This window comes from Pteropus medius, unplaced genomic scaffold, assembly GCF_902729225.1.
Source record: "Pteropus medius unplaced genomic scaffold, Ma_sr-lr_union100, whole genome shotgun sequence".
In the NCBI taxonomy this organism is placed as follows: Eukaryota; Metazoa; Chordata; class Mammalia; order Chiroptera; family Pteropodidae; genus Pteropus; species Pteropus medius.
In genome coordinates this window covers 2335624-2349194 of record NW_024346065.1, presented here as the reverse complement: position 1 = coordinate 2349194, position 13571 = coordinate 2335624, and the positions used below count along the sequence as shown (strand labels likewise).

At 39.9% G+C, this 13571-nt stretch overlaps 1 protein-coding gene and 1 pseudogene across 4 annotated transcripts in view; one reads left to right on the top strand and one right to left on the bottom strand.

Annotated features, from left to right (window-relative positions):
* Positions 1-13571, bottom strand: part of ARG2 (arginase 2) — a 30105-nt gene that overhangs the window by 1972 nt on the left and 14562 nt on the right. For 3 of the 4 annotated variants that reach the window (XM_039875301.1, XM_039875304.1, XM_039875303.1), the window contains exons 3-7: positions 6312-6489; positions 3123-3282; positions 2157-2251; positions 1877-1981; positions 759-895 (exon numbers count right to left, since the gene is read on the bottom strand). In XM_039875301.1, coding sequence (XP_039731235.1) covers positions 759-895; positions 1877-1981; positions 2157-2251; positions 3123-3282; positions 6312-6489 — 675 coding nt within the window. The remainder of the gene's footprint in view (positions 1-758; positions 896-1876; positions 1982-2156; positions 2252-3122; positions 3283-6311; positions 6490-13571) is intronic. The other variant, XM_039875302.1, reaches the window with a different exon arrangement.
* On the top strand, positions 6489-10433 carry LOC120612770 (40S ribosomal protein S15-like; annotated as a pseudogene).

Sequence of the window (13571 nt, the reverse complement as noted above, 5' to 3'; positions counted from 1 at the left end):
TCAAGAGTTTCCTATAGCCCTAGACCTTTCAGACTGGGGTCTCTCTGCTATTTAGACTCCAATTTCATGAGATGGTATTGAAGTATCATGTAGTTTAAATTTTGCAATTAAATATCATTTCAAGTATCCTTAAAACTAGAAGCTTTCTGACAGAAATGGAAACTGTTTGCAAACAAATGGGTTTTGGGATAGTAACCTGTTGGTAGCTAGTCTTGATAATCTAGCATTCACCTTACTAATCTGTCAGCTATTCATTTTCCAGTATCCCTATATTAAAAGTACTATTAAACAAGCTCTAATATAAGACTTAGCCTATGTGAAAGGACCCAAGATATTGTAGCTTTGAAATATCAAGAGCAGCTTTTACTCCACATTCCCAACTCCCAGTGAACCAACCTCTTAATGTCAGGGTAAAAATTATAGGTACTTGGCCTCGCCTTTTCATCTTAATCTGCCTTTAGACAATTCAGATGCAAAGAACTATATTAGTTTGGCAGCTTATTCTTGTATTTAATAAGTGTTTAAGTAGACATAAACATATTTTGTTCAATATTACCTTAGCATATTTTGGTACGAGCCAGATCCAGACGTGCCTCTAAATGACTATCCCTTATTAGGCTGACCACATGACTTTTAGCTACAACAAGTTGAAGCAAAAACAATGTCTACAATGACATGGAATAGTAGAAAAAATCCCCTGGCAGGCAAGAGGCTTCAGCATGTTTAATTATGTAGTGAACAGGCTGATCACTACTTACCTGTATTGTGTATTTCCTCAGTAATATACATGCCTTCTCGATAGGTCAGTCCCCCTACAACAGGCGTTCCTGTGGCCGGAGCCAGTGAAGGGTCAAACGCATCAATATCAAAACTCAGATGGATTGGCCTTTGTCTTCTTGAAAGGAGAAGGATAAGTCATTTGGTTGTACCTGAACATTTATCCTTTCCCCAGATGCAAATCTTTGCTTTTGTTGCTATTAGTCCTGTTATTTTGTTAATACAGATTTCCAGGTTTCCTATTCTGGAAGTTACTGAGTATTTGCATATTAGCTTCCTATATACCACTTCATAATTTTGCCATTTGTTCTCTGTGCTTCAGACGGACTAACTTAACTTATAGTCTTGATTTATCCTGAGCATCAGAGCCTCTTACATTAACAACTGTCAGTAGAATTCTTTAATTCCATATGACCTTGGCCTTTGATAGATTCTAACTTCAGTTGGATTGATCTGGGTTACAGATCTCTCAGTGTAACAGCAACTGAACTTGTCTGATTTTATGTCTATAATATTATCTTCCAATTCTAACTTCAGTTTAGCCCAGGTGTCCAATAGCTGAAACTAATATACAATATCTATATGCTAAATAACTAAATTTCTTTGAACAGCTTAAGAAATAGCATACTACCAGGTGGTAATTAATTACATTAATTCAGAAATAAAGACTCACTGCTGGGAAAATGCTCCTAAAACTAGTGTAGCAAAGATAGCATTCATCTGCCATCTTTCTACACACCCAAGATTTGCTTCATGTAAAACTCCTTTCAGATGAAGCAATAGTGAGGCTGGGAAGAATGGGACAGTTGGAACAATGAATGCTTCTCATCTCAGAAGATAAGCATTAAAAATAGCTAAAGAGAAATTCATGAGAGATGGAGGATTCTGGGCAATGACTTAAAGGAAACTCTCCCAACCCCAGAGGAAGAATATAACCGGTTTCATGTTCTCCCTTTCTGAATTGTTTGATATTTCTTTATATGCACACATTTTGCTTTTATTTTAAAAGAAAAGCTATCATCTCCAAGAGACAACCTTAAGTGTACTGCCCATTGGGAGCCTTATTCCCTTTCAGAGCTAGAAGTAGATAGTTACTTACTTGCCAATCAGCAGATCAAATGTCTGTTCCATGACCTTCTGGATACCAAGTCGATCTATGTCTCTCATGGAAAAATACTGGATATCATAATTCTTTAAAATAAAACTGTGATGAGATAAAAAAGGAAGGAGTCCTTAGTTTAAACATTTTTAATCAAATGCATGTTTAGAGGGGGTTTGTCTTTATAGTAAGACTTAGAAATTAAAGCAAGGAACAACCTATCAAATGGAACATACGTGGCCAGCATAAGCCCAAAGTTTAACCCTATGTATCAACTTACTGTTCAGGAGGGTCCACATCTCTTAGACCAATATACACAATACTTGGGGAAGAAATACAAGGTTTGATCCAGGAAAATCCTGGGAGCTGTGGTACCTATGAAGAGAGAAATGAACAGGAGTCATCAAAAATTCTTGGTCTCACTAAAATAATCACTGTGTGCTTCCCAGTGTATGTACTTCACTTTTTCTTCCTACCTACAGGGTATGTTTTAATGTAACACAAGACATACTTGATCTGGGAAAAAGAACTAACTTAACACAAGTGGAAATGACTCAGAAAGAACACAGTATAGCTTTATCAAGAATTAAAAAAATCTCTTCTCCTAAGGTGGTCTCAATTTCTCATTAACTTACCTAAATAGCAGGAATACTGCTGACTAGCCCCTTTCCACCCCTTCTCACATTACTGAATTATTTACAGATTGGTTCTCGAACCATAACCCAGTTGCCATCTCAAGTTGCGGACAGCCATGTTTGGCTAAAACATGAATTCTGCCTAATGAATAACCTTTGTTATTCCTGGTTTAACTTGGTCTCTCACTGAGGTGAGGCATAAACAGATTCTAGTCTATGCCTAACATGGACTCCCATGTCTTCTGAATAGCCGAGGAAAATATTCCCTAGAGGTAATCATGGTTTTTACTTGTATTTTAGACCAGTGGGTCTGAGTGAGGCCTGGGTCCTCAGGCTGTGGGTGTATTAATAACTATAGTTACCCCGTACCACCTTCCTTCCTTACAAAATTATGAACTCCCTCGGAGCAGGGACCATGTCCTAGTCATCTTTATATACCTAGCATCTAACAGACGACCTCGCCCTTGATAACGTTTAATGAACAAATGAAGTGGTAAGCATTTCTACCACCATCAACCCATCCTTCACAGAAATCTTACTGATCTAGACCCTCAAAGCCCCAGATAACCCCAGTAAGCCATCCAACTTTCTTTTTATTTTGGGCCACTGACCTTGTCCTGTAGTTCTCTGAGGAGAAATGAAACTGGCTGTCCATGGAGATTTCCAGATGAAGTGGTGAGTGGTGTATGGATGTCAGCATGGGCATCAACCCAGATCACACAAAGGTCTGGGAAATGCCGGGCGTGTCCAATAATGGTACCAATCGCCAGGCTGCAAAGAATAAATACAGTTGACCCCTGAACATCATGGGTTTGAACTGTATGGGTCCACTCACACACAGATTTTTTTCAATAAGTATCTGTAACTGTTCGATATACAGCTGGGAGTCTGGATGTGGAGGGCCAACTGTATGCATTGATCTGCATCATTTTAGATAGGGGGCTTGAGCCATCTGAGGACTTTGGTATTCACGGGAGGTTTTGGAACCAATCCCTTGTAGGCACCAAGGGACAACTTAAGTTTTTGCTGAATCAGAAGTACTACTTGCATTTTCAACTGTGCAAGGGGGTTGGTGCCCTTAACCTCTGAGTTGTTCAAGGGTCAAATGTACTATAATCTTCAAGGCCCTCTGTTTAGCAAACATCACCATTAACAAATATCTTCAGCCAATGCAGCTCATACTTTGCCCTTGGGGCAAAGTCAGGGTCCCAGACTAAGGCTAGATTTGGATGAGACAGAGTCCCCAGTGTAATTCCTAAAGATTAACGCTGAGTAAGTTATGCAAGGAGAAATGGAAGGCTCTAAAGTTTCAAAGCTGACAACTGGGTATGAAGTGTGAAAGACATCATTACTGTCCCCAAACCCCTATAATTTGATCCATTAGCTCTGGCCAGAAAAGGACCTTAAATTATTTGTTCAAGAATGAAATCCAGTTAAAGATGTGGTCTGTATGTAACAACTCACAAATATTGCTTAATACCTCTTCAGGGAGACCGGGAAGAGCTAATTATCACTTTCAAAGAACTATATTAAGTTTTAAGGATAAAAATTAGCATTATAGCTTTTAAAAAAGATTATGTGAAAAAAAGATTATGCAATACTTTCTGGGAAAAAAAATAAACTTGTTAACAGAGCAAGCCAATTGAAGACCTCATTTAGATCACTGACTAAAACAAGTTTATTTGCAAGTTATATACATTAGTATGGCATTCAAATATCATTGTTTCTCTGTATTTTGTCTTTCCTTTTCCTTTGTATCTGCTTATATAAGCCAACTGTCCTGTCTCAGCTGTAGGAATATAGCTGATGAAATCGTGGTTGGAAAGCTGCCCAGCTTCCTAGTAACATAGATGGGAAAAGCAGCTTAAGCATCTTAGAAACTAACTATAGCCATCCTTCTTGGTCTGTATATGAGACAGACAGCATTTTAAGCCCTATGCCCCACATAGAGTTTTTTCTGAGTGATAGCATAGTCTAGTGCTAAAAGCAGTGGATTAAGTCAATACTGCAGATTACTGTTGTGTCCCGACCCCGCCTCCCCCGGAAGAACTGTGTGATCTAGGATAAGTCATTTAATTTCTCTAGACTTCAGTTTCCTTTTCTATATGGTAATAATCTTAGCCTGTTTAAGTCAAGTTGGTTTGATGATTAAGGCAATCCTGTATGTTATACATGTAAAAGGAACCGAGTGATCTAAAGCCTCTTCTTTTAAAAAATGTTCAACAGCTGTTCAGGTTTTACCCTCATCTTTTCCTATCTAGAATCTTTCAGATAGCCTAGGTTTTAGCACTGAACAGGAACTTGGGAGTAGTGACAGGGCTGCAATATAAATAGCTGCAGACAAAAGAAAAACCAAGAACTATGATAATCACATTGATAAATGGTCCCCAAATAGTGAGACAAGGACAGACAATATAAATGAACTTTGAGAGAGAACACTGAGCTAAGAGGCAAGAGACCCACACTCTGCTTCATTTAATTGAATCTCAGTAGAGAACCTGGGACTATTACTCTTATTCTACCTAAAATTTTATTCATAATGAGATCTACTTGCCTCTCTTGTTGTAACAAACATTTAAGATCCGTTAAGTGATCTGAAATGCTCTCTTGAGCACCATAGGGAAAGTTGCTAGATTGGATTCTCAGAAGAAAAGTTAAATTGCCTATAAAAGTCACATTGGATTTGAACCAATCCAATGTAGCTCTGCTACATCCTGGCTATAGACCTTGGGTAAGTTATCTAACCTCTGTCCCTCAGTATTACCAGCAGTAAATCAGATAAAATTGTACTTGCCTCATGTAATTATGAGGATTAACAATATATATGAACTGTTCAATACTTTTAGTACTTAAATGCTGTTTTTTTCTTAACCTTCATTACTTAGCTCAGATCACACTCCCTTGTGAAATCTGACTACTCTAGCCCAGACTGACCTCCTTCTCTCCATGTGTATTTATTTCATATAAGTCTAATAGATCACAAGTTTCCCACAATCCCTAGTCCTCCTTGAGAACACATCAGAACAGTGCTCAATGAAGTACATGCTGTTTCACTGAGAGGAAAGATCTACTGTATTAGTCACCTAGGATCTGTTACTGTGGAGGTAGAGAATGTATTCACGTGCCAAGTGGGGAATTTCAAACGAACCTATTAGAAATCCTTTTTTTAAAAAGCCCAAATTCAGCCTATCGATGATCCTTCCAATTTTCCCAAGTAGTCAAATGAAAGTCATACGAGTTTCTCAAGAAAGCTTTCCAAGAGGTAAGTATGAAATAAACTTATGCCTAAAAACTTTGCTTAGCCTACCTCTGAACTTGTCCTCCTACTATACAGTGTTCCCTACAAAGAAAACCACATTTGCTTCCAGCAGCTCATGACCTTATGACATCAAAATGCTCTTATTGTTGACCTTAAAAAGTCAGTGAAATATTTCTCCAGCAAAATGGGTTTGTTCAGGAACAACGGCATTGCCAGCTGGAACATGCAACCACTGCAGGCCAAATGCAAGTCCACTGAAATGAAGGAAATTCTTTTATAGAGGGGGAAAAGAAGTCTGGGGGCTGTTACAAAGTTCCTCCTGCTGTGCTTGGAGAGCTACTGATAGCGCACGAAAGCTTCCCCTCTGGCCTCCCTGCTTCATTTTGAATGAGGTTTCTGTTTATTAATTTTTGTTTTTTACATCATACCCTAAAAATTCTGAAGGGTATTTTACTCCAACTGAGGAAAGAGACAAGCTAATTGATTAGACCGAAGCACCATGCAATCCACCCTTGCCACCACCCCTGGTTTCTAAGCTTACCTGTGGTCTCCTCCTAGTGTGACACAGCTGTAGCCACCTGAAACGGCTCTACTAACTACCTCAGCCATTTCCTGGTTGGCACGGCCCACTGAGCGGGGATTCACTATCAGGTTGTTGTAGAGATCATCTTTAGGTACTGGAGTGAAACTCAAATCTCCAAAGTCTTTTAGGCGGCAGCCTGGAAACAAATGGGGGTGGGGGGTGACAAAATTAATTGGAAATGTTATTCCAACACTTACTGGCCTGGGCCACAAATAACAAAGTATGCATCATCATTTTGTCATGGTAAAATTCAAAATGTCACATGACTGGCGGGATTACCTCGGTCCTCCCAGCAATCCTGTGGGGTAGATCCTATTAGTAACACCATTTTGCAGATAAAAAAGCTGCGTTTTGGAAAGTGAAGCCCAGAAGTGTTAGCTGACTTAACAGTCACAACATTGGTAGTAATTAGACCTCAGATATTCCAGAGTTATAGAGTGGAAGTAAAATACCAAGAAGAACCAACAAGATTGAAAAGAAAGTTAAGTGCTATTAATTAAGGACAAAAATACATATACAGAAATTTTCATGTTATAAACCTAGGTCCCAAGGTCACACAGCTGCTGAGTGCCAGAATCATGATCCAAATCCTAGCCATCTGTCCCCAGTGTGTGTGTTCTCAACTATGCAGTTCGTGTCCCCAAGAATCCCTCTTGAATGCAACACTTTTAAGACCTAGTGAGTCCTTTCTGAAGAACCGACAAGATGGCGGACATGTAGCAGAAGCAGCTGCTGACCTTCCACCAGGTCAGTTACTGTGGTGTGTACCTTGACCAGCTGCTGGACACATCCTCCCAGTGTCGCAGTGATGCAGCTGCAAAGTGCCTGCACAGGGCCAACCAAGAGGCACCACCCACTGAGAAGCCAGAGCGGGTAAAGAGGCACCTGCGGGACAACATCATTCTGCTCCAGATGGTAAGCAGCATGATGGGCGTCCAGAACCGCAAGACCTTCACACAGGTGGAAATCAAGCCTGAGATGATTGATTTGCCACCACCTGGGCGAGTTCTCCATCGTGCCTACAAACCCAGGAAGCATGGCCGGCCCAGCCTTGGGGCCACCCACTCTTATCACTTCATCCCCCTCGAGTAGCCTGTTCAGCCAATAAAAGTATAGACTTCACTTAAAAAAAAGCAAAAAGGAATTTAAAAAGAACTGGTGATATATTGACACTAAGCTGTAATATTTCCTACCCAGGTATCACATACTATAGCAAATTAAGACACCAGTCGCTACATGTTAATTTTTATCTTCAGTGTATGTACTAATCTTTCCATTGTAACCATTTATATCAGTAAATTGATTAGCTGCTACAATTAGGATAAGAACTAAATAATCCAACTCTCTTAGAAAGGTATCTGAACTATTAGAACAGTGCATTATTAGAGATTGTATCCATAAAACCCTGCTTCTCAAATTGGAGTCCAGGTATGTTGGGGGTAAAGGGAAGTGGCCACAGAATAGATATCTTAATATTCAAGAGATCTGAGTTAAAGATTTGGATTAACACCAGCACGGACCCATCTTGAATTTAAATTGTACAGTTTTGAGCTTTTCTTCTTGAACCCAAACTCAATCCAAAGCCAAACTTCTGAGAGAATGTAAAGCTTCGAGAAGCAATGGCCAGGAACACAAGGCCAACTAAGGGATCAACACCAAAAGGGACACTGGAAGCAAAACAGAAACCTTATACTATTTTCAATTAAAGGCAACATGTATCTGCTGCTAGAATTCTGTTTGTATTTTATGATCACTGCATTAAAAAATATAATCATATAAAAGGCTCAGAACTAGAGATGATCTGGACAACTAAATAGAAAGGGGAAGGTGTTGAAGATAGGAAAAGAATATAATAGGTCAAAGACATTGGAGAACCAAGGGAAAAAAAAATGGCCAAATATTTATAAAAATCTTTTTTTAAAAAAAAACCATAAGGACAGTCATTGTGTACTTTATCAAATCTCAGAATACAGGAGGGCACTTTAGATTTGATCAATGAAGCTTTAACTAACTTTGAAGTCAATATCAGGTCTTATCCCTGTTGGCAACAGTTTTGGGCCAGGCAGATTTTGAATGACTGACTGTACCTACACTTGATCAATGTTTATCTCAGTACCTCCTCAAACCACATTAAGTATTTAGGTTCTTACTAGTTATAAGACACCAGGGCATGTCTGGTGTTTTATACTATTAGATGTGTAAGCAGAAAAAGTTTATAATCTAATTAAATTATGCTAACTTTTGAAGACAACTTTAACTCATTTAATCCTCAACATGACCAAGAAGAAATATATGGCAATTAAAGTGATCGACTTGATGGATTAAATGACAGAATCTGGGATCACTCCAGTCCAATCATGGAATCTAGGATGTAGACTCAGATAAGTATGACAAAAAACATTATTCAGCTCACTATTATTTACTTCTCAGGAGAAAGCTTCAGAAAGCCTAAAAAGAAACTTGAAGAGAATTTGGCAGTCTTAACAGCAACACTCTCCAAGGAAGAGAGAATTTCATAAAAGGATTTTGTTCATCAAATGTAAACTCTGTGGAGCAAATCACTAGATTAATTCACAGCCTAGATGGCGAATGCTCCAAAATTATCCAACTCCATTTGCTCACCAAAGAGCCCTCCGGTGATTCGCTTAGTTTTCCGAATGCCTTCATACCAGCAAGAGGGCTTCCTGGCAATGCTGGAAGGGCTCTTACCATAATTATGCATGGGCGTTTGGGGTTCTATATCATGGTTAGCATGAGTCTCTGAGTCTGAGAGCCTGCTAAGTTCTGCACATATCAGGACTTCTGTTCCTGGATCCACAAAGCTGAAAGCCAGACCCCCTGAAGAGAAGAATATCTTGAGAGGCCCTGCCTGAGTGGCCCACCTCATATTACTCCCAAATCTGCTATTTAATTTCCACAATAAGTTCCAGGTAAGGATAAAGGACAATGAGTGTAAAGCAGTCAAAGGAAATTCAGTGAGGATTGGAGTTGTCAAGGAATGACTCCTACAATAAGTAAAGTTTGTACCAGCACCGTTTTTGCTAATTTTTGTTGTTTCCTTTCCTTACTAGCAACAGCAGTTTTTTGTAAAATCCATAAGAAAGTGTCGAATGGTGAAAGTCCCCTATCCCACTCCCTAGGCTTGGCTCTCCTTGCAGACCTTTAAGTAAAAACATAATCCCTAATATTCTCTTAAATAAAGTTGTCAGAGTGAGCTAAATTGCTTTAATAAACCTTCCCCAAAACAATGGCTCAAACACAGTAAATTGGTTTCTTGTTCATTTAACATCCAGGTCAACAGGAAGCTTTCCTTCATGTAATCATTCAGAGACCAGGCTCCTTCTGACTTGTGGCTCTGCGATACCTAGGGCTTTGCCATCTGTATAGCTAAGGTTAGGTCTCTCCAGGTTCAAGGCAGCAGGAAGCAAACATTGAGAGGACACACCTCTACTTTGAAAGGTCCTGGCCTAGAAGTGATAAGTCACTCCTCACAGAGCACACTGGCCAGCTAATGCAGGTCTAAGTTATGTCCAGATGATGAAGAGAATGGATAACCAGCAATCTCTCCACAAGGAGTACTTTTAAATCTTATTGTCATAACCTTTAAGTGATTAAGAACTCAAATACTAAAGCTTATGTTGCTGGTCCTAACTATTGGTAATCCTAACTATTCTAGTTCATTACAGAGCTTATCAGTGAATATTCTATACCATCTTGATATAGCCTCTTGGGAGATTTCTCCTCTAAGGCTTACTGTTCCAATAGCATGGCAGCACCCAAAGGTCTAATGCAGGAGAGTCCAGCACTGGTTTCTAAGAGTGAACAAAGGCCTGAAGGAGGAAGTGTACGTGCCTTGTTTGGAAAACAGTTGAGCAATTTAACAAAAATGAGAAGGTTGCATATTGGAGCAATGCAATATGAGGCTGTAGAGAACATGAATAATAACCCATAGGTCACAGTTTGGAGGAGTGGGGAGGCTGATGGGAGGTTGTATTTTTGTAAGAGTAGGGCGAAGTGAGTAATAATGAAAATATTGCTTTATCAGAGTGCTACAGAAAATTCTTCCAGTTCAAAAGGCACAAAAAAAAAAGGTCTAATTTTTAAAGAATCTCAAAGTAATAGTGAAAAGAGCAAATATTGTAATACGGAAGGAATATCTGCCTGTCATGCTTGAGGGAGCTGTCCCTTTCTCGAACTTTTTGTACTTCAGGTCAACTCTTCTACAAATCTAGATCAGATGGAACATGATGTTTCATTGCTGCTCTCTCCTCTCTTTTAAGAAGGCACTGTAGTACAGAATGAACCCGAATCTTCAAGGAAGCTCTCATGACAGACATCTGAAACCAACTTGAAAGGGCTCTCATGTCTGACTTGCAGTGGGAAAAAGCAAAGGTTTCAATATACTGGCGCAGCCTCATTGCTTCTTTCTCAGTGCTGGTAATAAAAAATACAATGAAAATTATTATCATCTTTTGGGTCCAGATGTTACTTTTGGCCTTGATAAACATCTCTAGGTTCCATCGGAGTGGAAAGAGAACACAAGTGCATCAACAGATGATGCAACCAGCTGGTGGGGAAGGAATCAAAACAGCCCTACTTAACTTAACCTTAGCAATATCTATAGACAGCACTTCTATTTAGGGTGCTGATCACTAGTGAATCCCTGAAAAAAGCCAGTGACAGGAAAGAAGGAAAAGGAACAAAACTGTCTGGCTCCGTACACCACACTATGCTAGATGCTTTTCAGGTAGCTGCTAATCCTCTGCTGGTATCACATACTTTGGAGGGAGAAATTCAGCCAAGTTAAAAAGCTCCATCTGTTTAGAACACGCTTAATCACTCTTTGGTTGGCAACTCAAGAAAATGTTACGAGTGAGCAGGAATTTTGATAGCATAGAAGTACTCCATTTTCCCTATTGCTCTGACTTATACTTCCAGGTAGCTCCAACAGCTTCCAAGGTTCCCAGCAAGTCAAGAGAGATGGGTTTCAAAGCTGGCTGACACATGAGAGAGTCCACCGAGCCCAGGTGGCCCACTGGCGGAATAACAGATTTGGAGAAAAGCTAGGGGCCAATTAGTGTGCAGTTTTTTCATACTGTGCCTGAATAGGATGGAGAGTTTATGACTCATCAGGAATAACAAGTCAGTGAAACCTGAAGAAAAACAAAGACTATGAGATCTCACTTGGTTCTGAGAGACTACCAATCCTAATGGCTTTTAAAGTTATAGACTCAAATATTATGCATGGCAGATTTAGCTCCATGCAAAGAGAATTCCTAATATTTGAAAGGAATGCTACCAATAACTCATAGAACCTCAGTGTGTACCTGGAAAACCAGCTTACTGAAAACAAAGTTGCAATGTTACTAGAGGTGGTCTAAACCAGGAAAAGAATGCCAGAGTTCATTCAGGCCATTCGAATTGAGCAGAATTTCTCTTATTCCTAAAATGTGATTTAGGTAATAACCTTTGAAGAGACTTATTTAAGGTAAACTCATTTGGTTGCCACCAATAAAATGAAGAGGTCTGAATTTCATTTAGTGCATTTAACACCCACATGTCCTGAGGTACCTAAAAAGCAGCTCTTTGCTTCCTTAGGCCCAGTTTGGTACGTTAAGGAAAGAAATCACATCATGCAAGTACACATATTCTAGTTCACTTCTTCAGAGTCCCTGAGAAGACTGCTCCAACCAGCACTTTCAACATTTTCTTCCTCCCTACTCTGTTCTGTTGCCTCTGCAACAGGTAGCCATTGTCAGACACAGTGAAGACCACGGCTGAGGAAGACAGGAGCAGGGAGAGTGGTACTGGGAGCTCGAGAATGCAGGCTGCCCGCGGGCATCCAAGCCAGTCATTTCAGATATGTCTATCTAACATATACTAGAGTTAACCTCAAGATCAAATGATACAAATTTGGTGTTAATAGATGTCTTTGCATAAATGTAATCCTTGCGTAAAAAAATCCAAATACAAAAATGAACTCAAAAATTTAGCTCTAAGACATGTTAACTAAGATGATTTGCAACACCAGTTACATGTTTCGTGCTAACTGCTTCTCTAGCTATGACGGTCCTTCTTTCCTAAGGAGAAGAGAGTAACACTGTCTAAAGATAGAATTAGTAATGTATGCCCCGATGACCCAAACTCGTGTCAACCCTCTAAGCACCTCTAGGTCATAGCGAGCCAGCGCAGACTTTCACAGACTGTCAGCTGATGGCACCTTAGCAGCAGCCTGGTTCCAGCACAGGCTTCATAAGGTTCCTCTGGCTTCATAAGACACTACAACAAAACCAATTTCCCTCATTCCAAATAAGACTGTTGAGCTTCCCTAAAAAAAAGATCTGCTATTGTTAACATGCTGACGAAACTTCAATCTATTCCAATATCTAACCACAAGAAGAGATAGCAACACTCCCTGAGGATAAAGACTGCTCTTCAGAATATGTGATCTTTTTTTAAAAAATTTTTGATACTCCATCTCTTCCAGAGAGGATTTAAAGAGACATCAGGCTAGTGACTACAGCTTTGCCAGTTAATTGTTCTGATGTGCAGTTAGTTCCCTGCCCCAGACCCTGGGCCATATCCTGGTTAGTGTTCCCCAGGGACCTCAAATTAGACCGCATTTCATACTACTCTAGGCTGAAAGCAAAGTACTGCAAGATGGTCTCTTGATGCAGTGGGTCAAGTGCCATAATAGGTGCAGAGGAAGAATCCCTGCCCTCTTGACCCCTAACTTCCTAGAAGAGTCAAGATCTCCAACCAAGTTCAGTTTCTAAGCTTATCACTATTCCGCACAGTTGTTACAAGGATTAAATGAGATAAGGAGAAGCCCTCACAGGCTAAGAATTGTACATATTAGTTCAATTGGATGAGGCATCTTTGTGGTGCTTCTCCTGTATGAGGAGGAAAACTTCCTTTCTTTCCAGGTTCTTTAGCCGGTTATACTGACTTCCCCGGGCAACTGAGGCATATATGCCATCCTAGGCTAAGGAGAAGGGGTAAGTGTTAAGAGCTTCAAAGGGAAAGAAGACAATTCACAGAAAGATGGGAAGTGCAAATGTTTGGTAAACAAATGTTTGTCATGCCAGGCAGAGACAGAACACCTTGGACTTTGAACAAACAGGACCTGCCAAGCTTCCTTCAGCTTAACCACACCTCGCCCATACTCTGTAGTTATCTCTGGCGATAATTCTCTTCCTGGACCAGGCCTTCTATCTG